The sequence below is a fragment of the Quercus lobata genome, chromosome 10 (genome assembly GCF_001633185.2).
Source record: "Quercus lobata isolate SW786 chromosome 10, ValleyOak3.0 Primary Assembly, whole genome shotgun sequence".
NCBI classification, from domain to species: domain Eukaryota; kingdom Viridiplantae; phylum Streptophyta; class Magnoliopsida; order Fagales; family Fagaceae; genus Quercus; species Quercus lobata.
Window position 1 is genome coordinate 52,413,284 of NC_044913.1, and position 26,335 is coordinate 52,439,618.

Sequence of the window (26,335 nt, forward strand, 5' to 3'; positions counted from 1 at the left end):
ACACAAAGCATTTTCTGCTAAACTTTGTAAAGTTACCCCCACTAATTCCTTGCTTTGAGCTTTCAGCAGAGTACTTCCTCTTAATCTTATTATGCTCCACAATGTTTGCTTTAGATTCCATGTAATGATTCCCTACGGCTCTTTTTGAAGAACGATTGTCTTCCTCAATTCTCAATCTTACAATCAAATCTTCTAGCTGCATCTCCTTGCGCTTATGCTTTGGGTAATTTTTGAAATCTTTCCAAGATGGAGGCAATTTCTCAGTGACAGCAGCCACTTGAAAAGACTCACTTACAGACATACCCTTAGCATGTATTTCATGTAAGATTACTTGTAGCTCTTGCACTTGACTAAGCACAGTTTTGGAATCCACCATTTTGTAATCCAGAAGTTTGCCCACAATGAACTTTTTAGTTCTAGCATCTTCTGTCTTGTATTTCTTTTCCAAGAAATCCCACAACTCTTTTGCCGTCTTGATTGAACTATACACACTGTACAATGTGTTGTCCAATCCATTCAGAATATAGTTTTTGCAGAGGAAATCAGCATGTTTCCAGGCTTCCACAATAGCAACCACTTGCCTATCTATCTCATTTTCCTTGAGTTTTGGAGCATTCTCATACAAGATTTTTGCCAAATTTAGGATCGTGAGATAGAACAGCATTTTTTGTTGCCATCTCTTAAACTCAGTACCATTGAATTTCTCTAACTTTTCTCCATGATTAACAGGAACAGTAATAGGGGCAGCAACAGGCACAGACACAATTTCATTCCACATTTCTGTCAAAACAAAACTCCATCAGATTGAATTCTCAAAATCCAAACGAAGCATTTTTTTATATTACACAACAGTCTAGAAAAAATTGACACGGCACTGCATTCAAGTATTACTTTAAAGCAAAATTATATAACAATTAATAAGCCATCTAGTCTCTGAGTAATGTCAGAATATACAAAGGATTTAGACAGTGGGAAATTCTTACCTAGTCCCGAACTACAAGGTCACTAAGCTGACCTTGTAGTCCCAGCCAATAAAAACAAGACATGTAAGATGAAAAAGGCTGACATCATTTAAACAGTAAAACTCATCAACCATGGGAAATATTGGTCTTTCCGTTAACTTTCCCGTTAGCCACCTGTTTTCAATAGTTTTATCACCAGTTTCAAAAGTTTTCGGGAACACCATAATTTCAAATTTCAAATTTCAATCCACCCGCTTTTTTCTTATATTTCATTCAAGGTTTTAAAACTAACCCTAAACTAAAACTAACCCTCTCACGCCTCATCTCAGACCCTCACGCCTCTCTGTCTCACTCTCATGCCTCTCTGTCTTACTCTCACTGTCTCACCACTCAAGCTCACGGTCTCACCTCACTCAAGCTCATGCATCTCTCAGAATCTCTCTCACTCACAAATTTTTTTTTTCCTTCTTACCCTCACGGCGTCTGAACTTGCCTTTGCTTCTGGGTTTTTTTTCTTTTTTCTTTTTTTTCCTTTGGTCTCGATCTCGGTCTCGCCCTCTGTGCTCCGCTCTCTGCTTCTCAGCTTCATCAGGTATTGATTCTTTTAATTTTGATTTTGATTACTAGATTCTCTTTTAATTGTAAATGTCTTAATTAACCACTGTTTCCATTGCTACACAATATTTTTTTCTCCTTTCAAAAGCTCAAAAAGTGTGTTACACTCTTACTTAATTAAGTGTTGTTTTACGTTTCTATCTATAGTGCTCTGAATCATCAATGAAGTTCTTGGCCTCTGTTCGATTCCAGAGAAAATAAAAGGAAAAACTTGGTGCCTAATTTAAGTTTTAATCTCCATTTTCATGGAATCATAGGTGCTTAAAGGTGATTTTGGAAGGAGCGTTAGCCATATGACCTTGAACACAACTTTCGGCCTGAACACATGACCCTCTGTTTTAGTACGTGGGAACAGGGGAAAAGCTTGGGGGTTGTTTATTTCTATTTATGATGTATCCTCGGGAACAAATCAGCTAGCTTGGGACCTTTTTAATTTGTATACTTTGTTTACTTACACATCAATAAAATTCTATTATCTAAAAAAAAAAAAGGTGCTTGAAGGTTGTATTTGTGGAATATGAGACGCTGTCAAGTACCAAAAAAAGATCAATTTTACTATAATGTAATCACAGCCTGAACTTGGAGCCATCTTATCCAAGGGATTAGTGAAAACTTGAAGTCTTTTATTGTTTGGCAGATTAACCACCTGAAAAGGGACTGCAACAAGGTTGCTCGTGAGCTAGCACAGTTTGCAAAATGCAACGGCACTAATCAAGTCTGAAAAGGAGTTTCACTCCCTATGGTGCAGCACCTTATTCAGCTGGATAAGACTTTAATGTTTTATTGTATCAGTTTGTAGCTGTTTCTGTGTTTCTGCTCTGTTATAGCTTTGTATTTGGACTTTGTTGTCTTCCATTTTCAGTTGAATGAATACAAACTGTTCCAATCAAAAAAAAAAAAAAAAAAAAATCACCAATTGTACGCATGCCATTTTGTGACATGGAATTTAACCTTGAGCGTAATATTGATAATGCAAACTATAGTTAATAGAAACTGTTCCAATCACGGTTTTCTACTCCAAAGCCATATTCCTATCTCCATTAACAATAAAACTATAGTTAATACATAACTTTCATTTGGCAACAAGTTAAAATAAATCCAAAGAGAACAAATGTATTCCTCAAAAATAAAATAACAAACAAAAGAAACTTGGTGTCATGATAAATGTCACTTGGCTCCAAGTCAAAAATTTGTGCCGGATTTGTGAAGTTCCTAGGATTCTTGGCTGCATGACATCTTCGGTCTTCCCACCTGGAAACATATAAAAATCATATTAGCATATTGAATGGAACAAAAATGAAAACATTAAGAATAAAGTATAAAGGAAGTCGTCCTTAGGAACAAGAAATAAGTAATAAAATTGATAATGCAAACACACCACAAGAATTTTCAAATCTACCTCTTGTATATGTGTGGAATTTGATTGCTTGGAGCCATACATCAACGAGTTTATTTGTGAGGGAATATAAGTCATTGGATTCTAAAGAGATCAAAATATAAGAAAACATTATTTCAAAACAAAACTTTGTACACATGTTAATACATAAATGATAGATATTTTATTCCATTTCAAATAAATAATCAATCGTGTCAATTTACCTGACTAAGTTGCGTTATAACATTAGTACCTTGCAACACAGTCGTAAATGGAACATTTACACAACTCATTTCCTATATAGAGACAAAATTCATATTTAGATATTACGTCAATGACCAAAATTATGATTACACATTGTAAATATTTTAAGTTTGTAAATTAAATGATGATGAATACTTGAGAATGATTTGTCCATGACATGTAAGATTGACCATGTGCATTATCACTTGTAAATCCTAAATGAGAGTAGGGATTTGGTGGTTGGTATATAGCTGGATTGTATGAGCCACCGAATGACACATTTGGATTTTCTTTAGAAACTTGTTTTTTTGCTTTTCCTATAAAATTGCACATTAAAAAAATCAAACATAATAATAATTGTAAATAAAAATTTTTATTAAAAATAAAAATATGACATATATTTAGTATAAAGAAAAAAAAAAAGAATTTCTTACGTGAAGAGGATGCATCCTTAGACGATTTTGCCTTGCGCTTCTCAAAGTGGCCTTTAAGTCTATCTTTTCGTAAATAGTTATAAAGTGCCTCTTCATCTTTCTTTTTCCATTCCTTTTGAAGAAATGGCTTTTTCAAATTGGATCTCACACATGGGGGATTTAAAACTGACACATGACTTGATAAGCCAAGCATTTCATCGACTATATTATGCTCTACAACTTCATTTTTTTCCAAGTTTGCATTTGAACCCAACTTTGATGACTCTCTTTCGATTTTTTCATCAAGTCCCAATAGTATCTTTTGACAAATGCTTTTAAGGCTATCATCCCCTTGGCTTTTGGATATAATTGTATTAGCTATACGTAACATGCTATTACGCCACACTATCTCGGCCTCTTTAGCATTGCCACTTGAATGATTGTCTTGTTCATAAGCCATCATCCCTTTCTTAGCCTCCTTTGTCCAACGTTTCAAAATGTATTGGCTTGGAATTTTAGTCAAATTTTTTAAATTGAAGACCCGCAATGCATGACAACAAAGAATTCCCAATGACTCAAATTTCTTGCAAGAACAAGAAATGTTGCTATTGAAATGATCAAAATGGACAATGCGTACTCTTTCACTATCTTCTTCTTTCACCTCAAAGACATCAATTGTATATTGACAATCAACTTGCTTCCACTCTATTACAAGACTATTAAGGAATTCATATTCAAATAATCTAAATATCTTACATGTGTAAACTTGAGCTGCATGACCCAAAATACCACTCTTCTTAACTGCTCTTTGTGGGGCGCCTTGCTTACATCGAAAATCTTCATTAAACTCTGAAGAACGCATATCTGCCAACACACTTTCATATTTAATTACAAAGTTAGTGAGGCTTATTGTTGTATCTGCTATATTATTCAAAACATGGTTTGTGCTTTCACTCCTCGAGGAAGGTTTAAATTCAACTGTGAAGCTATCCTTAGTGAATGCAATGCTCCATTTATGTCGAATTTTGTACATCATATTAAGCCAGTGATGATCTTCAAGATTAAACTTATGCATCATTTTATCCCATTTGTTTTGAAATTCCAATTCTGAATCACAATATTTTTGACACTTGTTCCACAAGGACTGAAACTCCGAATTAGAATTTAACTCTCCAAAGTAGGAAGTTGCATTTTTTGAAATATGCCACAAACATAGTCGATGATGTGTGTTCGAAAACACTTCCTCAATAGCATTTGACATGGCTTGATCTTGATCAGCAAAAATTGTTATTGGAGATCGATTCCCCATTGAGTCTAAGAATGACTTGAATAACCATTTGAAAGAAGCAGTAGTTAATTTCATCCAAAAGAAATGCACACCCAAATAATACATTCTACCAATGGTGATTAACACCTACAAATGGAGCACAAATCAAATTATATCTATTGGTGCGGTAAGTAGTGTCAAATACCACAACATCTCCAAAACAATCATAATCAACCCTTGACCTCCCATCTCTCCAAAAAAAAATTTGTCATGCGATTTTCTTGATCTACTTGAACCGTGTAAAAAAACATGGGATCTTCTATCTGCCTTTTCTTAAAATGATTCAATAGGCTTTGAGCAGCTCCAACACTAATCGTTGACATCTTTTTTGTGTTCACATGATTATAACAATCTTTTTCAGTGAAGCCCACATTCTCACTCCCTCCAACTTTTTCTGTTAAATACAAATAAGTATTCTTTGTACTTATACCAGCATTCACCATGGAATCAATTAAACCTGCCTTAGGTTTTGAAATATGACAACTCGATCTTAACAAATGTCTCTCTGATGGTAGTGCAAGTTCATGATTATGATCTGGATTAAATGCAGTAACCCTCCATGCTTCATTTTCAACTGTGAAATGAATAAATGCTTTACAGCCAGTTCTAGTCTCTAGTTTCTTCCAATTTTTCTCTTCACAAGGATCTTCATCTACTTTAAACCCCTCCTTAGAACATAGAAATTCATGCTGCCTTATGTTCTTTATCCCATTAAAATATCTAGGTTTTCCTTTCCGTATACTAAAACCTGTTTGTAATGCATAATTGTTGTATAAATTGTATGCTTCATTTTCAATATATGTCACCTTATACAACAAATTTTCATCACTATTTTCTAGTCGTTCAACAAACAAACAATCTTCAATTCCTTCAATATCACTTGAATTGCAAATAACTACAATAATTTTTATGAAAAATATAAACGTTAGAAATAAAATATTAAGGAATTTACAATACAATAATTATCTTATGTGTGCAATTTTTTATGTGTTCTTAAAGGCCTATGGTATGCTTTATTACAAAGCTTCCCCACTTCTAGGCACAAATATAATTAGAAATTAGACATAGTTGTCAATATAAAGATGAATATATTATTTATTCCTACCATATTATATATATATATATATATATATATATATATATATATATATATATTTATATACACACACGTAAATTTAGAATATAATAACAAAAAAAAAAAAAAACACACGTCACTACACATATTTTATTTGGGAGCAAACTTATCACAACAAAGTATTTAATTCATACCTCAATATATTTTATTTGGGAACAAACATATCACAACAAAGCATTAAATTTTTCATAAAAAAAAAAAGCATTAAATTCATACCTCAATACATTTTTATATGTTTTATTTGGGAGCAAACATATTGCAACAAAGCATTAAATTTTTCACAAAAAAAAAACATTAAATTCATACCTAATTACATTTCTATATATTTTACGTAGGATCTAACATATCACAACAAATCATAATACATTCTTTAAAAAAATGAAACAAAACACAACAAGACAAAATAAATTATACTTCCATTACTTTGAAAATTGGGCTCTTCCATGCTGATGTGAACAAGATTTTACCTCTTTACACTAGAACTTTTCACTTGATTTCACTAAAAATCACATACAGTAACATTTGTTTGCAGTCACACAATGCACTTGGTTTTTCTCGGCACTGAGGAAGACCTTGTGGCTTTTGTTCACAAGAGTGAGAACCCTAAAAGGTTCTCCCTGTCCTAAGCTTCAATTGGAATACAGCTGGCTGGCTCCCTTTTGTATATTTTATTCTTTTAATAACGTTAACGTTAACTGTTGGCTAACGTTGGGGACATTTTTTTAATTGTTTTGAGAATTAACGTTAAGGATTTTAAGAGTGTGCTGCCAAGCTGTACTATTTAAATGATGTCAACTTTTTCATATTACATGTCTTGTTTTTATTGGCAAGAGACTACAAGATCAGCTTGGTGACCTTGTAGTTTGGGATTAGGTAGAATTTCCCTTAGAAAGTAAAGGTGTTCTACACAGGTACCAAAGAAATAAAATCAAAATTCAAGAATATAAGGGGGTATTTGATGAGTGGTTCTAAATAATAATTTTCAGTTTTTAAACAATATTTCACATATTTTCATATATTTTTTTACCTACACATATTTTCATAAAAATTTTTAAATAACAATTTTCAATTTTTAAACACATATTTTAAACAGCCCTAAATCTACACTAAAAACGAATCAGAGTTTTAACAATCACTTTTATAGTATAGACAACACAAAGCCAACCCAGAAAAAGGGGTTATAGAGCCACGTGAATCACTGTATGGTCATAAGCATATATATATATATATATCCAACTAATATTTAAAATACCAAATTGCAGGCATAATTCGTACAAAGAGTGAACAAAAGCAAATAAACCGCAGCCAAACAATGATTCATATAAGACAAATTAGCCTATTATAATATAATTTAGGCAATGTTAATGTATATTGTATTATATTATGGGCTTTAGGCCCAATTACCTTTCTTGTATAGCACACTTGTACTTGTACTACACTTTACTTGTACCGCACACTTACGCCTCCTATATAAGGCTCTGATGTATATTCTCTTATTATGAAATACAATACACTCTTCCAGTATTTCTAACATGGTATCAGAGCCACTGCTCTGACCTTTTCTTAGCAGTCTTTTCTGTATTGGTGTTACTCCACTCTCAACATCGCTTCCGCTATCACAATAGTCGCCGCAGCCTCTCGCCGTTGAAACACCGACGTCTTCAGCCGTCGTCCTTGGGTTCCAGACCTGCAGCCGCTGTCGTTGAGTAGTCCAACACTGCACAGAACACTGCACGTGTCATCGCCGCCACGAATATTGCTCCGATCAAATTTCTGGAGATATCACTGTGTTCGTCTTGAACCGATCTACCAAGCGGTGAAAGCCTCGCAGTCATTAGGTACTGCACGCGCCCTCACGCGCGGCCTGATTATTCTGCATCAGAGACCCACGCGCCACACGCGCCGCCATCAGATCCAGCTGACATCACCTGTGACGTCATCAGTGCCACGTCAGCCCTAGTTGCGTCAGCATCCACTCATCTGCTGACGTCAGCGCCACGTCATCCTGTGACGTCATCTGCTGACCGTTGACCGTTGACTGACCGTTGACCGTTGACTTTGACTGGCCGTTGACTTTGACCGTTGACTTTTCTCCAGGGTTGACTTTTGCAGTCCAGGTTCTCCTTACCCAGTTTTTCGCGTAGATTTCATTTTTGCATTCTGTTTTTGCATATTGTGTCTCTAAATGGATAAAAAGGATGTTTTTCTTCCTCGCCCCATCAATACTGTATTGGAGGGGAACAAGAATTACTTATCTTGGTCTCAAGCTATGCGCAGTTTTCTTAAGGGTCGTATGCTCTGGCATTACTGTACTGGTGCAGCCGCTATTCCTGTCAAAGGAGCAAGTGAAGAAGATACTGTCTTTCTTGGTCGTATGATTGAATGGGATAGTCACAACCACATGATCCTCACATGGATTGGAAACACTTCCATTCCCTCCATTTCCAACCTGTTGGGCAGCTATGATGATGCCAAGTCAGCGTGGGATATGTTGGCCAAAAGGTACTCCACTACTCATGGCTCTATGAAATATCAGTTAGTGGTTGAATTGCATCAACTCAGACAAGAACCAGGGCAATCCATCAATGACTACTATGATCAGCTTCGCTTCATTTGGGACCAAATTGACCTTTCTGATCCAACTTGGGCATGTTCAAAGGATGCTCAACAATATGCTTCCATCAGAGATGAATTTCGCCTCTATGAATTCCTGATGTCCCTTCACAAGGACTTTGAGCCCATTCGAGGCCAGCTACTAAATCGCAGTCCTGCTCCCTCTCTTGATACTGCTGTGAATGAGTTGGTTAGAGAAGAAGCTCGTCTTGCAACCCTTCAAGCTCAGAATAAGCTCAATGTTTTAGCTATTACACCTTCTGCTCCACCCTTAGAGCAACCTCAACAATCAGGTGATTCCTCTGGCTCTAGCAATCGTCGCAAGCAGACCTACAAAAAGTTCTGCAACTATTGCAAGCGTCCTGGCCACACCATTGAGACTTGTTATCGTCGCAGCAAATCTACTGCTGCTGTTGCTAATACTGAGCCTACTCCGCCGATGGCTTCCATTTCAGCTGAGTCCCAGTCTTCTGGATCCACTATCAACCTCTCTCCCACTGAACTACAGGAGATCATAGCTCAAGCTGTTCGTATGGCTGGTAATGCATCTCTTTCCACTGCTCTCTCAGTTCTGCCCGGTAAGTCTCAAACTTGGCTCTTTGACTCTGCCTGTTGCAATCACATGACACCTCACTCCTCCTTATTCTCCAAACTTGACCCTGCACCACACCCTCTAAATATTCATATAGCTGATGGTTCCACCATGCATGGGAATAGTCTAGGTTTTGTTTCGACCTCCAACCTTTCTGTTCCTGGAGTCTTCCATGTACCTGACCTATCCTATAATTTGTGCTCTGTGGGACAATTAGCTGAACTAGGTTATCGCCTTATTTTTGACTATTCTGGGTGTATTGTGCAGGATCCGAGGACGGGACAAGAGCTTGGGACCGGCCCTAGAGTTGGGCGTATGTTTCCCGTGGACAATCTTCATCTTCCACCTGTTGCTCCTGTTTCTGTTGCTGCTGCAGCTGCTGCAGTTTCTTCCTTACCATCTCTTGCACTTTGGCATTCTCGTCTTGGTCATGCTTCATCTTCTCGGGTACAACAGTTAGCTTCTAGGGGTCTGTTGGGTTCTGTGTCCAAAGACAATTTTGATTGTACTTCATGTCAGTTAGGAAAACAACCAGCTTTGTCTTTTAATAACAGTGAATCCATTGCTAATAGTATTTTTGAGTTAATTCATTCTGATGTTTGGGGACCTTCTCCTGTTGCTAGTATTGGTGGATCTCGATATTTTGTTGTCTTTATTGATGATTATTCTCGTTATAGTTGGATATTTCCTATGAAATCTCGTTCTGAAATTTTACCAATATACAGCAACTTTGCCAAAATGGTTGAAACCCAATTCTCCAAACGTATCAAAACTTTTCGTTCTGATAATGCTCTTGAATATACTCAATATGCGTTTCAAGCTTTGTTACATTCCTATGGCACTGTGCATCATCTAACTTGTCCAGGTACCTCTCAGCAAAATGGTCGAGCCGAAAGAAAACTTCGTCATATTCTTGACACTGTTCGTGCCCTTCTTCTTTCTGCCAAAGTTCCTGCTCCATTTTGGGGTGAAGCTGCTCTTAATGCTGTTCATGCGATTAATCGCATTCCAAGTGCTGTCATCCATAATCAGACTCCGTATGAGCGTCTCTTTGGGTCACCTCCTGAGTATCATCACCTTCGATCCTTTGGATCTGCTTGTTTCGTTCTTCTTCAGCCTCATGAACACAACAAACTTGAGCCTCGATCTAGACTTTGTTGTTTCCTTGGTTATGGGGAAACTCAAAAAGGGTATAGGTGTTATGATCCTGTCTCTCATCGTCTTCGTATTTCTCGTAATGTTATCTTTTGGGAACATCGATTGTTTGTTGACCTCTCTCACTTTCGTTCTTCCCTAACTACCTCCTCTGTTTTAGAAATTTTTCCAGATGAGTCTCTTGTTCCTTCTACAAATACTTTAGACCCTTCTCCAGATATTTTTGATACTCCTCCTAGACAAGTTGAAGATGAACAGGTTGATGACAAGCTACCCCACCTAGAGCCTGGGTCCCCTGCTCCTACTCCGCCTGAAGATCCTCCACAAGACATTCCACATCGCCACTCAACCCGGGTAAGATCCATTCCTACACATTTACTTGACTATCATTGTTACACTGCCCTTGCTACACTTCACGAGCCTCAAACCTATCGTGAGGCCTCCACTGACCCTTTATGGCATATTGCAATGAAAGAGGAACTTGATGCATTAACCAAAAACCATACCTGGGATCTGGTCACTCTCCCTCCTAGACAGTCTGTGGTTGGTTGTAAGTGGATCTATAAGATCAAGACTCGCTCTGATGGGTCCATTGAGCGCTACAAGGCTCGTCTTGTTGCAAAAGGTTTTACACAGGAGTATGGGATTGATTATGAAGAGACCTTTGCTCCAGTTGCTCGTATCTCATCTGTTCGTGCCCTCTTAGCTGTTGCTGCTGCTAGTAAATGGGATCTTTTTTAGATGGATGTTAAAAATGCTTTCCTTAATGGGGATTTGAGTGAAGCAGTCTATATGCAACCTCCTCCTGGTCTCTCTGTTGACTCAAATAAGGTTTGTCATCTTCGACGTGCACTTTATGGTCTTAAACAAGCTCCACGAGCTTGGTTTGCCAAGTTTAGCTCCACTATCTTTCGCTTGGGTTACACTGCTAGTCCGTATGATTCTGCCTTATTTCTTCGTCGTACTGATAAAGGCACCATTTTGCTTCTTCTATATGTGGATGATATGATCATAACTGGTGATGACCTCAGTGGCATTCAAGAACTCAAGGATTTTCTCAGTCAGCAATTTGAGATGAAAGATCTTGGACATCTCAGTTATTTCTTGGGTCTTGAAATTACTCATTCCACAGATGGTCTTTATATTACTCAAGCCAAGTATGCTTCTGACCTTTTATCTCGAGCTGGACTCACTGACAGCAAGACTGTTGACACTCCGGTTGAACTTAATGCGCATTTGACACCCTCGGGGGGGAAACCATTGTCTAATCCTTCTCTTTACAGACGATTGGTTGGCAGCCTAGTTTATCTCACAGTTACTCGTCCAGACATCTCCTATGCTGTTCATCAGGTGAGCCAGTATCTGTCTGCTCCACGATCTACTCACTATGCTGCTGTTCTGCGCATTCTTCGATACCTGAAGGGCACTCTCTTCCATGGCCTTTTCTACTCAGCTCAGTCTCCTCTTGTACTTCGTGCATTTTCTGATGCTGATTGGGCAGGGGATCCCACTGATCGCAGGTCCACTACAGGTTATTGCTTTCTCCTTGGTTCTTCTTTAATTTCTTGGCGAAGTAAGAAACAAACCTTTGTGGCCCGCTCCAATACTGAAGCAGAATATCGTGCCCTTGCTGATACCACATCTGAGCTCCTTTGGCTACGATGGCTTCTTAAGGATTTAGGTGTGTCCACATCCTCTGCTACTCCCCTTTATTGTGACAACCAGAGTGCCATTCATATTGCTCACAATGATGTCTTTCATGAACGGACTAAACACATCGAGATTGATTGTCATTTTATCCGTTATCATCTTGTCCATGGTGCTCTCAAGCTCTTCTCCGTCTCCTCCAAAGATCAACTTGCAGATATCTTCACCAAGTCACTTCCTAAGGGACGCACTCGTGATTTGGCTGACAACCTCAAGCTGGTCTCACATCCACCTAGAGTTTGAGGGGGGTTGTTAATGTATATTGTATTATATTATGGGCTTTAGGCCCAATTACCTTTCTTGTATAGCACACTTGTACTTGTACTACACTTTACTTGTACCGCACACTTACGCCTCCTATATAAGGCTCTGATGTATATTCTCTTATTATGAAATACAATACACTCTTCCAGTATTTCTAACAGGCAAGAAGGCAAATACTTGAAAAGTCTATGAACAAGTCAGGCTATAAAAGATTCAATTGTCAAACACGAAAACCGAAGTTATCAGAGAACCAAATATCACTAGTTCACTTTAAAAGTTAAAATAGATATGTGCAATAAACAATAAACCCATAGATTTCAAACCCAGTAAATAAACTATTGCCGACTAACGTATTTCAACAAATACAGAATTCCTTTCACCGTAAATCACAAGAGTAAATTAAATTGGCTCTTAGATTATTAGATATATTTCAACAATTTATTTATATGATAATGTAAGGAAGCCGTGCTCTCTCAAGGGAAGAGGAAGCTGAACTCTTGAGAAGTAAGAAGAAGGTAAAGGATGTCAATCACGCTGATTTCAGAGAAGGGGCCAATGAGAATGGCTCCTACCCAAGGAATAACGATGCTTGGGTTTCACCCAACAAGTCTTTCAAGGAAAAATTGGTAGGAGAAATACCAGGAGCTTATGCTCAAGCCTTCGATTTTTATGATCAAATGGAGGATGATGTTGACTCCGATGAAGAAGTTTCTGGTTTACGCGAGGTTTAGCGGCAATAAAGCTATCTAAGGAAACTAAACTGCGTATAAGGGGGTCGTGGTCGAAAGCTTTGATTGTCAAGCTTTATGGAAGGAAAATAGGTTTTACCTACATCCAAAACAAACTCCAACAACTGTGGAAACCCAGTGGGAGACTAGACTGTGTGGACCTTGAAAATGAGTTTTTCTTAACAAGGTTCTCAATGAAGGAGGACTTGGATGCAGTTTTGAGGAAAGGGCCATGGTTCATAGGAGAGCATTATCTCTCCATTAGGCCGTGGGAACCGTTTTTCAATCCGAATGCAGCTAACGTTTCGTCAATAGCTGTTTGGGTTAGATTACATCGTTTGCCTATTGAACTCTATGAGGCAGAAGTTCTTAAACAGATTGGGGAAGCAATTGGGAAAGTTTTGAGAGTTGATACTCATACCGCCATGGAAGCTCGTGGTAAGTAAGCTAGGCTATGCATACAGGTAGATGCGAACAAACCGCTTATCAATACTGTGTTCATTGGGAAATTTGAGCAAACAGTGGTTTATGAGGGCATCAACAAGCTCTGCTTCGTATGTGGCAGGATTGGACACAAAAAGGAAGCGTGCCCATATACAGTCCGATGTACTGAGCCACTACCGGAGAAAGAATTGTCGCCGGAGAAGGAGCTGTCTGGTACTAGAGCGCATAGTACTAGCCCACGAAGAAGGCATGACACTGGCTGGCGCGGGGCTGGTAGTGACGTGGTCGAGAGTAGTGGAACGACGCATGAAGAGGACAAGTACGGACCGTGGATGGTGGTTACACGTAGGAGAGCAGGACCAAAGGGGACCACTAAGGGATTGGATCAGTCGGACCCTACGAAATCATGCCAGAGCTCAAAACAGAAAGATTCCTTGGTAAGGAATAAGGCCAGCAATGGGAATAAAGCTTGGAAGGAGAATCCTGAGGTGGGCTTTGCTTACAAATCTAACTTGGACATGGCTGGGCAGGACCTGTTGTCTTTGGGCCCGAATTTGAAGTTTGGGGGTGGAACCAATAAGGCTGGGCTTCCTCCTAAAGCCCACGATAGTCCTTTAGTGACGGCAAAAAAAGCCTTGGCCAGAAATAGGGCATCAGTCCACTTGAATATAGAAGTCGCTAGTAGCAGCAAAACTCCTTTCACAGCAGCACAAACTGTGACTATTCTCTGTAACAATGGAGGAGATGCAAGCTCGTTGTTCCAATTCTCAACACACGCCGATCTGGGTACACTTTGTAAAGACGAGGTGGAGAGAACTCATCAAGGCAATCTGGGCATTCAAAGTCTTGGAAAGCTCAATCACCCAAGCTCTACTGTGGACGGTAGCAGAATCCTTGAGGTGGCCGATGACTGTGTTGGGGTGGTTACTTCAAAATCTGAAGGAGGATTGGAATCTAATTGCTCTTTAGATGGAACCATTGAAGGGAAGGATGAAGAATCTACGATGGGCGATCTGAATGTTCCTAGTAGAAGGGAGGATGGTGAAGAGAAGGGAGAAGATAAGATGGAGTTTGAGGATGAAGGAGGCTCCGGCATCTCCTCTTGAGTTGTTTTTATTTTCTATCCTTTCTGTAATTATGAATATAATAATCTAGAATAGCAGGGGCGTGCTGAAGCCCAATTTTCAGCATCATGTAAGAGAGCTAGCTTGGAATCATAATCCGGCCTTATTAGTGATTATGGAGACCAATCTTGGTGGAGCTCGTGAGAAGGAAATATCGGATAGGCTTCCTTTCGATGGTGCCATCCATACTGAAACAATTGGGCTCGCAGGAGGCCTTTGGCTGCTCTGGAATTCTGATATTGTGGAGGTGGTTCATTTGGCAAATACAGAATAAGAAATCCATGTGGAAGTGAAGGTACTTGCTACTAAACTCTCTTGGATTTTTTCTGGTGTTTATGCTAGTCCTAGGATTGCTGAAAGAAATACTCTGTGGGAAAATTTAATTAAAGTAGCTGATCTTCATAATAAACCATGGGTGATAGCTGGGGATTTTAATGAATCCCTGTTGGATGAAGATAAGTTTGGAGGAAGGACTGTTAGCATATATAGATCCCTGTTATTCAAAGATTGTCTTGATAAGTGTAATATGGTGGATTTGGGATTCTCGAGTCCCAGATACACATGGACTAATAGAAGGGAGTTGAATAACCTCATTCAAGAGAGAATAGATAGGTTTTTTATGAATCCTAGTTGGTGCCTCTTGTATCCAGAAGCTAGGGTCTCCCACCTCACTCGTTGCCATTCTGACCATTGTCCTGTTCTTCTTGAAACTGTTCCTAGACAGACCAATTTCCTTAATAGGCCTTTTAGATTCCAAAGCTTCTGGTTGTCCGACCCTTCTTTTCCTCAAGTGGTGACTAAGGCTTGGAATCGGGATGATAATCTTCCAACTTCTATTGAAAGATTCACAAAAGATGCAATGATATGGAATAAAAATCAGTTTGGAAATATATTTGAGAAGAAAAGAAGATTAATGGCTAGGCTTAATGGAATCCAGCGGGTTTTAGCTTCCAACCCCCAATCTTCCCTAATTGATTTGGAAAATCAGCTTCACAAAGATTTGGATGTAGTGCTGAATCAAGAGGCGGAGTTGTGGGCATTAAAGTCTAGAATTAATTGGATGGTGTTGGGTGACCGTAATACTTCTTTCTACCATGTTTCTACTCTTGCTAGGAGGAAAAGGAACACTATTACCATGGTTAAAAATGAGGTTAGGGACTGGTTAACGAAGGAAAGAGTAGTAATGAACCATTTTAGAGAGGGGTTTATCAGGCTGTATACTACCAGCCAAGTTAAGGCTGCTTGGAATCATAATCTCCGACAGGGGTGGCAAAGTAGTCTCACGGAGGAGGAGAAGCACAGTTTAGAGCAGCCGGTGATAGATGCAGAAATAGTCACTGCCTTGTGGTATCTTAAGGCTTTCAAGTCTCCAGGTCCTGATGGTCTTCATGCTGGTTTTTTCCAGAGATTCTGGTCCACAGTGGGGGATTCTGTTAAAGAGGAGATTAGGAAGGCTTTCTTATGCAGAAAAATTCCGGACTATTTAAATAACACAAGTATTGTCCTTATTCCTAAGATTCGAAGCCCGGAATCCATTAGTAGCTATAGACCTATTAGCTTATGCAATTCGGTTTACAAAATCGTCACTAAAATTATAGTGGGGAGGTTGAGACCTTATTTGGATAAATTAATAGGTCCTTGTCAATCGGCTTTTGTTCCGGGAAGAAGAGGAGTGGATAATGCTATTATTGTTAAAGAATTGATCCACACTATGGGTAAAGCTAAGGGCAAAGGAGGTTATATGGCTTTGAAAATTGATTTAGAAAAAGCTTGTGATAAATTGGAGTGGAGTTTCATTAGGGATATGTTGAGCTTATTATGAGTTGCATCTCTTCGGTCTCCACCTCTTTACTCTTTAATGGAGGGGTTCTAGAGCCTTTTCATCCTACTAGAGGGATTAGGCAAGGTGATCCGTTATCTCCGTATATCTTTATTATGTGTATGGACTATTTGGGGCAACTAATCCAGGAAAGGTGTGATGATAAGTCTTGGATTCCTATTAAAGCTTCCCAAAGAGGGCCAACCTTCTCGCATCTATTTTTTGCAGACGATCTTGTCCTCTTTGCCAAGGCAAACATGGAAAATTTCCTTGTAATTAGAGAAGTGCTGGATGAGTTTTGCAGCCAATCCGGTCAGACCTTAAGTGAAGCTAAATCCATGGTTTTCTTTGCTCTAAATGTGGACTGTAGTGATAGAGAAGCCTTGAGTAACATCCTTGGTTTTCAGTCTACCCCTAATCTAGGGAAGTACCTTGGCTTTCCCATTAAGCATAGTGGTGCATCTAATCAGGATTTTAACTTTGTGTTGGAAAGGGTGAAGAAGAAACTTGCGGGATGGAAAGCTAACCTCCTCTCCATGGCCGGGAGGTCAGTTCTGATCCAAGCAGCCACTTCTACCATCCCAGCTTATGTTATGCAATGCAACCAGCTCCCAGGAAAGATTTTAGAAGGCATAGACCAAGTAAACCGGAACTTCTTGTGGAGCTCTTCAACCAATAAGAAGAGTATGCACTGGGTGGGATGGAAAAAGGTCACTACCCCTAAGGATGTAGGTGGGTTGAGTATCCAAGCTGCAAAAGGAAGGAACACGACTCTTCTTGCTAAACTAAATTGGAGGTTCCACACGAAGAAAGATTCTCAATGGGCTAAAGTGTTGAGACTGAAATATTGTACTAATCGGCGTTTAAATTCCAGAGATGAAGCTAGTCTTCCTTGCTCTCGTACTTGGAGGAGTATGAAGAAAGGGGAACCTGTTTTCAAGAAAGGAATCACTTGGGTTCTGGGGTATAACAGCAACCTTAGCTTCTGGCATGACAATTGGACCAAGGTAGGTATCTTAAGAAATATCATCCAAGGCCCCCTAACCACCGAGTCTAATTTGTTAGAAGTTAAAGATGTTGCTAGTTTGGAAGGGTGGAATTGGAACTTGCTGCAATTTTCCTGAGGATGTTAAAAGAGAGATTCAAGCTACCCCTTTCTCGTGTGTTGCAAGAAATCAGGACAAATTAGCTTGGAAACCTTCTCCCAAAGGTTCTTTTGATCTTAGTAGTGCTTATCTCCTTGCTAGCGAACCTCTCCCTAATCCGGCCTTTCAAGGGAAGTGGATTTGGAAGCTAGATACTTTGCCGAGAATTAAAACTTTCATTTGGATGTGCATGCACCACAGTATAGGGGTAAGAGATTGTTTACAAGCTAGGGGGCTGCGAGTTGATAATATTTGTCCCTACTGCCATAATAGGCCAGAATCCATCATCCACGCCCTTGGGGATTGCCATGTCCTCAAGACTATTTGGCACCAACTAGGAATTAGCTGCTGGACACAAGTTTCTTCTCGGCTAATATGCAAGATTGGCTTATTTCTAATTGTAGGGATAAAGGTGTTCGAAGTTCAGGTCAAGCTCCTTGGAACCAAATTTTTATGTTTGCTATTTGGACTATTTGGAAGGGTAGGAACCAGCTGGTATTTGAGAACAAGAATTTAAAGTCTAGTATTGCCAAAGACATCTTTCACCAAGCTCTAGAATACTTTCATTGTGCTGGCAAGCTGCTGGTGACAAAACATAAAATCTTGAAACAGGTGCGCTGGGAAAAGCCTTGTATTGGCTGGTTGAAATTAAACACTGATGGGTCGTCTTTGGGGAACCCGGGCTTAGCTGGTGGTGGGGGTCTTCTGCGAGATGAGTATGGTAGCTGGATTGGGGGGTTTTCTAGAAGGATTGGCATAGCAAACAGCTTCACAGCTGAGTTATGGGCGTTGCGGGATGGCCTTCTCTTATGTCGGCAGTTGAATGTTCAAGCCATGGCTATTGAGTTAGATGCAAGTGCCATAGTTGATGCATTTACTCATCAATCTGCAGCTAACACTATTGTGTCTTCAATAATAGATGACTGTAAGCTCTTGATGAACCAAATCCCTCAAGCTACTATATCACATGTCTATAGAGAAGCAAACAAAAGTGCTAACTGGCTTGCAAGTTTCGGGCTAAACTTAGATTCTAATTTTGTATTGTGGAATGGTCTGCCTGTGGACCTTATTCCTATCCTAGAGGCTGATAGCTGCGGTCTGTATAGTAGCAGACATTGTGTTGATCCTGGTTTTGTTCCTTAGTTTTTAATGTTATTCCTTTTTCTACCAAAAAAAAAAAGGTAAAATAAACAATATACAAATCTAAAATTAAACAATAACACAAATAGATATAATACGTAAAAGTAATAAACAAATACTGAATATATATAATAAGAAATCTGCAAATAATTGAAGACTCAAAGACCAGATGTTTGAAAGGATGAACAATGCGTGAAAGGATGAACAATTGAGATCAAGTTTTGTGTTTTACACAATCTTCTTAAAGTAGATTTCGCCCCTTATACAATTACTGTGGTGCTTTGAGACTCGTGGACGTCTGCCTCTCAAGATAAAATGATCAAACAGCACGAAAACGAAGCACTCAAGGTCGTGCTCTACGAACCATTCAATGCCTCTTTCTCTCTCTTTGACAAAAAATGAATGAACAAAAATTATTCTCACTAGGAGAGTTTTCTCTGAATTTTTTTTTTTTTTTTCATGAATGAGGAATAATGAAACTATACGTAACTTAAAACTGAAACACTGTCTCAGAGATAACTGTTGTGCACAGACTAACTGACTCAATAATAAAAATAATAAATATTATTATTAATTGGATAAGTGGGCCTAGTCCACACATGCCTAAAACCCAACCCAATATCCAGCCCAAAACTCATATTTTCTATTATTTCCAATGTAGGACTCAAGGATTTTCACCACTTATAATCCAATTTCAAGTGAACATAGAAAACATCAATTTCTTATTCACTCCATGCTATTTTTTCAACAACCATTGCGGAGCGCGTGAGGAAGGAGATTTTGGAGCTAGGTTGTGGGTTTGTTTGATTTGGGATGAGTTTATAGGTTTGTGAATGTGTTGGGTTGTAGTGGATTTTTTTTTTTTTTTCAAGACGGTATTGGTGGATGTGGGTTTGTGTCGATGGTGGCTATCGATGTTGTTGCGGCAGAGGTTGTTTTTGGCAGCAATGGTGGTTGTGCCATTGTGGTTGTTGATGATGATGGTGGTGGGAGGAGTGAATATATTATTTTAATATGTTGTAAATATTATTTTGATGTGTCAAAATGACATTTTTTATAAAAGAGCTGATGAAAATACTCTAATAGGGAGATTATTTTTAAGTAAAGGAAAGTTATGAGTTATATATTTGGCATAAATGCATTTTTAGTCCTTATATTTTACACTTTTTTTTCATTTTGGTATTTACATTTTGTTTTTACCACTTTTAATCTCTAAACCAATTAAATGCCTGCACTTTCAGAAAGGAAAAAAGAGCTTTTTGAAACCTAAAAAATAATATGGGTGTTTGGTTAGATTTTAAAAGCAGCTTTAGCTAAAAGCTGCGTTTTGAAATTGTGAAGAGGACTTTGGCAGTGGGCAGCTCTTTGGAGCCTTTTGTAAAAGCTAATGCGTGTTTTATCAATATTACTGTTAGAGGCAGTGTTAAATTACCAAATTGCCCACTGTGCAGCTACAAAGGTCCTCTCTGTGTTGCTGCAAAGGTCCTCTCCGTGCTGCTCTGCTACAGAACTCACCTAAATTGATTTTTAATGAAATTAGAGAAAATAAGAAGCAGAGAAAGAAGATAAGGATGGAGAATATAAAGGTGGAAGAAGGTCCTCTTTGTGCTGCTCTGCTACAAAACTCACCTTAATTGATTTTTAATGAAATTAGAGAAAATGAGAACCAGAAAGAAGATGAGAAGCAGAGAAAGAAGATAAGGATGGAAGAAAATAAAGGTGGAAGAAGATAAGGGTGAAAGGAAACGTGTGGTTGAGAAAAAAAAAGTAAAAGGTAAAGTGGGATATGTGTCCATGCAAGGAAATTTACAAATTGAAAATTACAACTATATTAGGACACAATAAATTATCACAAAAGTTTCAAAACAATTGAGGTGTCAAATCTTTTACACTGTGTTTGGTTGGGGTGATTTTAGGGGATGGAAAACATAGAGTGGAAAACTGAGTGGAAAACAATGTTTTTCACTATTTGGGAAAGAGAGGAAAATAGGGAGAGTGGAAAACCCGGGAGAAAATTTTCTCTCGCGAGCCCACAAATTTCGTCTCTCCAAATCGGGAGGAAAAGCTTGAGTGGAAAACTGATGAAGAAGACTTTGTCCATACTGCCCTCTGGAATCAAGTTTTTTTTTTTTTTTTTTTTTTTTTTTTTAAATCTGGAAGCCTGGAACGTTCTTGAATGAGGGAGACAAAGCAAATAAAAGAAGGGGGATAGAGATATAAGGACAATGTGTGGAGGAGGAAAAAAAAAAAAAAAACCAGAGAGAGCGAACTGGAGAAAAAAAGAGAGAGTGCTGGAGACTTTTTTTTACTGAAGAAGGTAGGAGTGCTAGAGACCTGAATGAGGGAGAAAAAGAAGGGGGAGGGGATAGAGACACAACGTGTATGGAGGAGATAGTGTAGAAAAAAAAGGAAAAACATATCGATGAAATGAAAAAAGAGAAAAGAGAAATAATATAAAGAATAAAAAATCCTATTTGAGAAATGTTACTATAATATTTTCACAATAAATTTTAAGTAATAGATTGTTATTAATTACTATTGATGAGTAAAAAAATAATTTCAATAGTGGGTTCAAATTAGAACTAGTAATAACTTTCCACATAAATTTTGTTGTAAAAGTATTGCGAAAAATGTTGTGGACGTAACACTTCTCATTGGAAAATATAATTGTTAGTAAATTTTATATTATTTAATGAGTACAAATAAATCTATTTCTTACCTATTATGTAACAAGGGTATAATAGTCAATTTATATAAACTATATTTTCTATCCTCTCACTTTTCTTTTCAACCAAACAAAAGAGTTTTCCACCCTCTCACTTTTCCATCCCTCCAGCCAAACATACACGAGGGAAGACTAAATATTTTCTATCCTCCCACTAATTTTTCATCCTCCCAATTTTCCACTCCTCCATCCAAATGGACCTTTATTTGACTAGGATTGACCACAACTAAAAACAAATAGTATTGTGAAAATATTGTCACATTTTATTGTATCTTGGACTTTTTAAATTAGTGCTATTTTTTTTTAGGAAAAAAATATAGTGTTATTGATACAATAATTTCATAACAATCTCATAATAAATTTTACACAGTAAGTTGTTATTGGTTCTCATTTGGACCTATTAGTAACGTTATTATTTTTTTATCTACTATTAACAACTTGTCATATAGACTTTATTGTGAAATTTTTGTAAAAATGTTATGTCCATAACTTGCATTAGGAGAGATAATTCAAACAAATAATTCTCATTTATATATATATATATATATATATATATATATATGTATATCTTGTCATTTTTGGTAATTTATAACTCAAACCTCCACTTTTATAAGTGCTAGCCAAATATTCAATTTTTTTAAAAAGCATTTTTTTAACAGTTTTTATCAAACATTCAGCTTTTTTAAAAAACCTAGTTTCATACTGCACTTTTTGAAAATCCTACTTTTTCAAAAAGCCCAGTTTCAAAAAGCTGAACCAAACTCACCCTAATGTCTGACATTTAGGTTTTTTCCGTCACCCAAGTAACAGCAAAAACTGACGTGGCTGATGGTGGAATAAAAAAATAATATAATCACATACATTAATTAATTAAATTAAAAACAAATATTAAAATAAATAAATAAATAAATAAAAACTCATTAGTTTTCGAGAAGAACATGATTGTTAATAATCTTCATGTTCATCTTCTTCTTTAGAACATGAACTTCATGTTCTTCACCAAATCAAGACAAACCCAACCGGCCAATATTCAAAATCAATCTTAACACAAAAAATTCTAACACATTCAACATTGAAACCTCTAGTAAATCAAACCCATAAATCCAACAAATAGACCCATAAACCCATAACCAAAGAACTTGAACCTAGATTAAAGAATTCTTTCCCATAAAATTTCTTTCAAACCAAACACTAAAAAAATTTACATCTAAAAAGTTGATGCATCATAACATTTTTTTTCCACCCAAAACCATAAATTTTCTTATAAAACAACATACGCACACAAACCCAGCCAATTTGGCTCTCGATGACAACAAACCCAACCAAACTCATAAATTTTTCTTGAACAATCATCAACATTTTCCCTAGAAAATCAAGTTTTTGTTTCAAACTAAACACTAAAAACTTACATTTAACAAACAAACAAAAACACAAACCCATAAATTTTATTTCCACTCGAACCCAAACTTAGAAATTTTCTCTCTACCCAAACATAGAAAAATCCAGCCACCACCTCCACCGATCAAACCTAGCCAACAAACATAAACACAAACCCAACTAATAAACTTAAATACAAACCCATAAATTTTCTTTCCACCCGAACCCCTCAAGCTATGGCGTCGACTTGAGAACGGTATTGTCATGGAGAAGCTTAAGGTTGTCATCACCCTTGTCGAGAGAGTGTGATTGAGAGGTAGAGATAGAGGTTTGGAGAGATTTGATGGGGACCGTGGAATAGCTCAGAGAGAGGAGAATATAAATTTTTTTCTTTTTTTGATAAGTGGAGAAGAGAAATTGGTTTATATGGATTTGTTTGGTTTTAGTTAGGAATTGTAATTGGAAATGGAATTGGAAGAAAGAGATGGTTTGAACATGTTTCCAACCAGATTAGGGAAAAAACATGTTTTTCCGAATATTTTAGTGAAAAAGAAATTTTTTTGAATATTTTATTTTTTTAACTTTGTTCAAGATACTTTTTAGATCTTAATTTTTGTGATTTTCGGGTTTAATTTTGTTTTTAAATTTATACGCTGATTTAGTATTTTTTAATATCAAAATAAAACTTTTTATTATTATTTTTATGTTTTTAAATGATTTTTAATTCCTTTTGTCAGTCATGTCAACTTTTGTTGTTAGTTGGGTGACGAAAATGACCTAAATATAAGATGTTAATTGGTTTAAAGACTAAAAATGGTAAAAATAAAATATAAGGACTAAAATAAAAAAAAAAGTGCAAAAATGTAAGGATCAAAATGCATTTATGCCTATATATTCATATTGAGTAAGGATTTGCTTTGGGCGGGATTTTTCTGTATATGGAAATTAAAAAAAAAAAAAAATGATTTGCCGTATGTACTTGGATGGACTATGGGTATATCCTAATTTTTTTATTGGATTCTTTGTATAAAAAAAAAAATGCTTTTTTTTTGGAAACCTGTACATCACCGGCTCATGATGGTCCCCTTGGTAGTAGGGCTGTCCACGGGTCGGTCCGGGTCGGGTTTGTGCCCAACCCGCAACCGACCCGATCAGATCGGGTGGAGAAATTCCAGACCCGCCGCCGACCGCGAAAAGCCACCGGTCGAGTCGGATCGGACTCGGGTGGGCGGCGGTCGGAGTTGATTTCGACCGAAATAAATTGTAACAAACACTGAAGAACCAAAATCAACAAAAATCAAACTTCAGTGGTTTGATTCCTGAAGAACAAAATCAACAGATCTACAAACCCAAAGAGAAGATCTACAAACCCAAAGAACAGATCCACACATCCAAAGAACAAAAACCCAAATAACAGATCCACAAATCCACAGATAACCGAACCTAAGAGATGAAATAGAAAGATTGAATCTGAGAGATGGAGGCGAAGACGAGCTGGGACGTTGCGGACGAAGAGCACAGATCAACGACGAAGAGGCAGAGATCGACGATGGAGAGGCATATATCGACGACGACGATCGGCGAAGGGTAAACATCGGCGGTTGGATCGGCGAAGGGTAAGAACTGAGAGTGAGAGGATGACTTTGGAAAGCAAGGACTGGAATGAGAAACGTTAACAAGCTTCAGACCTTTAAACCCATTGATACAGCGGTCGGGTCGGGTGGCTCGGGTATTGGAGGAAGAGACCCGCACCCGATCTGCCGGAATCGGTTTTGGAAAGTAAGGACCCGCCGCCGACCGCCGGAGGAGTCGGATCGGACGGAGGACGGTTCGGGTCCGGTCGGTTTGACCGGGTGGGTCGGATCTGCGGGTTGTTTGGACAGCCCTACTTGGTAGAACAACGCTGCATGCTGCAGTAATTGCACACAATTACGGTAATGTCTATTTATTTATTTTCAATACTCCAACATGCATGGTTGAGTAGAAAGTAACGCCATAATTTTGCTGTTAATAATCGCCTCTTTAATATACAAGAAGTTTGATAACATATATTTTTCTGTCTAATATATTAATTTATAAAGTATTAATAAATAAATAAAATCAAATTGAAAATTTATAAAAAATAACACACTCAATTTAATTAAAATTTATTTTGAAGATCAAACATAATTTAATAAGAATTTAGTAAGTATTGAATTTTTTTCATCCCCCAAAAGAAAAACAAATTTGTGTTCTGACTAATATAAATTAATATAATTTATTATTATTTGTAATTCAAAAAAAAAATATTTAATAGAATGATGTGAATAAATATTGGCTTCCAAAATTTTATCTGACAAACATTAGAACAAATCAATAAAAATCAAACTTCTATTTTATATTATTATTGATATTTTTTTTTTTTGAGGAACTGTTATATATAAATGTAAAGTTCTGTATACATTATAAGATTGATAAAAACTAGTGGAACCAAATTTTGATATGCGACAGGCGACAGCCAAAGATTTATCATATTTTTATAATGAATACAACACCCAAAGATTATGCACTTCATATTTCAGATCTAAAATATGAGAATGTGTAACATCTTCTAAATGACAATTCAAAAATTAAATGAATTTGTAACTGAGTTATAGGAGTAATCTTGTAACATATATCCATAACAATTTTTTAATATATATTTACAAATCACTACAACAAAATGTATTTTCAGTGACGAAAAAATTCGTCACTAAAAGTTCAGTTTTTCGTCACTAAGGATCTTTAGTGATGAAATTGGACTTTTAGTGACGAAACTCATTTCATCACTGTAGCCCCATCACTAAAAGTCTTGGTGACGAAAAATTTCATCACTAAAAGTCCAATTTGATGTAAAAAAAAAAAAAAAAAACTTTTAGTAACGAAAATGTTTCATCACTAAATGTTTTCCTCACTAAAAATACTATTCAGTGACGAAATTATTTTGCCACTAAAAACACTTTAGTTTACTAAATCATATATAGTGACGAATAATTCGTCACTAAAACTATTTTTAAGAAAATCCAGGTACATATACTGACGAAAATTTTTGTCACTACAACCATTTCTTACAACATTTTGCTATATTTAGTGACGAAATTTTCGTCACTAAAACAATTTTTTGTTGTTATATTTGTGACAAAAAAATTTGTCACTAAAACTTATTTTCTGTTTTTATTTTTTTCCATGACTTTGATATTAACCTGTAACCTGTCATTACATTATTAAAACCTTACATTTGAATAACACATTTATTTCAGCAACACATTTATAAAAAAATCCATACATTCCACAAGTAAAAAATAAAATAAGTATCCAATTCAAACTCCTTCCATACAATAATTGTTTGCAACACATACAATAACTCAAAATGTTTTACAACAATACAAAAAGTGTAGCATAATATAATTAGAA

The 26,335-nt window shown here is 37.1% G+C and overlaps 1 protein-coding gene across 1 annotated transcript; it reads right to left on the bottom strand.

The window, feature by feature from the left end:
* Nucleotides 1–2,789: 2,789 nt before the first annotated feature.
* On the bottom strand, nt 2,790–7,905 carry LOC115964942 (protein FAR1-RELATED SEQUENCE 5-like). Its single transcript, XM_031084164.1, has 7 exons — nt 7,758–7,905; nt 5,166–5,830; nt 3,630–5,022; nt 3,352–3,512; nt 3,177–3,248; nt 2,977–3,057; nt 2,790–2,828 (listed from the first exon to the last, which is right to left on the bottom strand). Exons 1-7 carry the CDS (start codon nt 7,903–7,905, stop codon nt 2,790–2,792), a joined length of 2,559 nt encoding a protein of 852 aa, XP_030940024.1.
* Nucleotides 7,906–26,335: the final 18,430 nt, after the last annotated feature.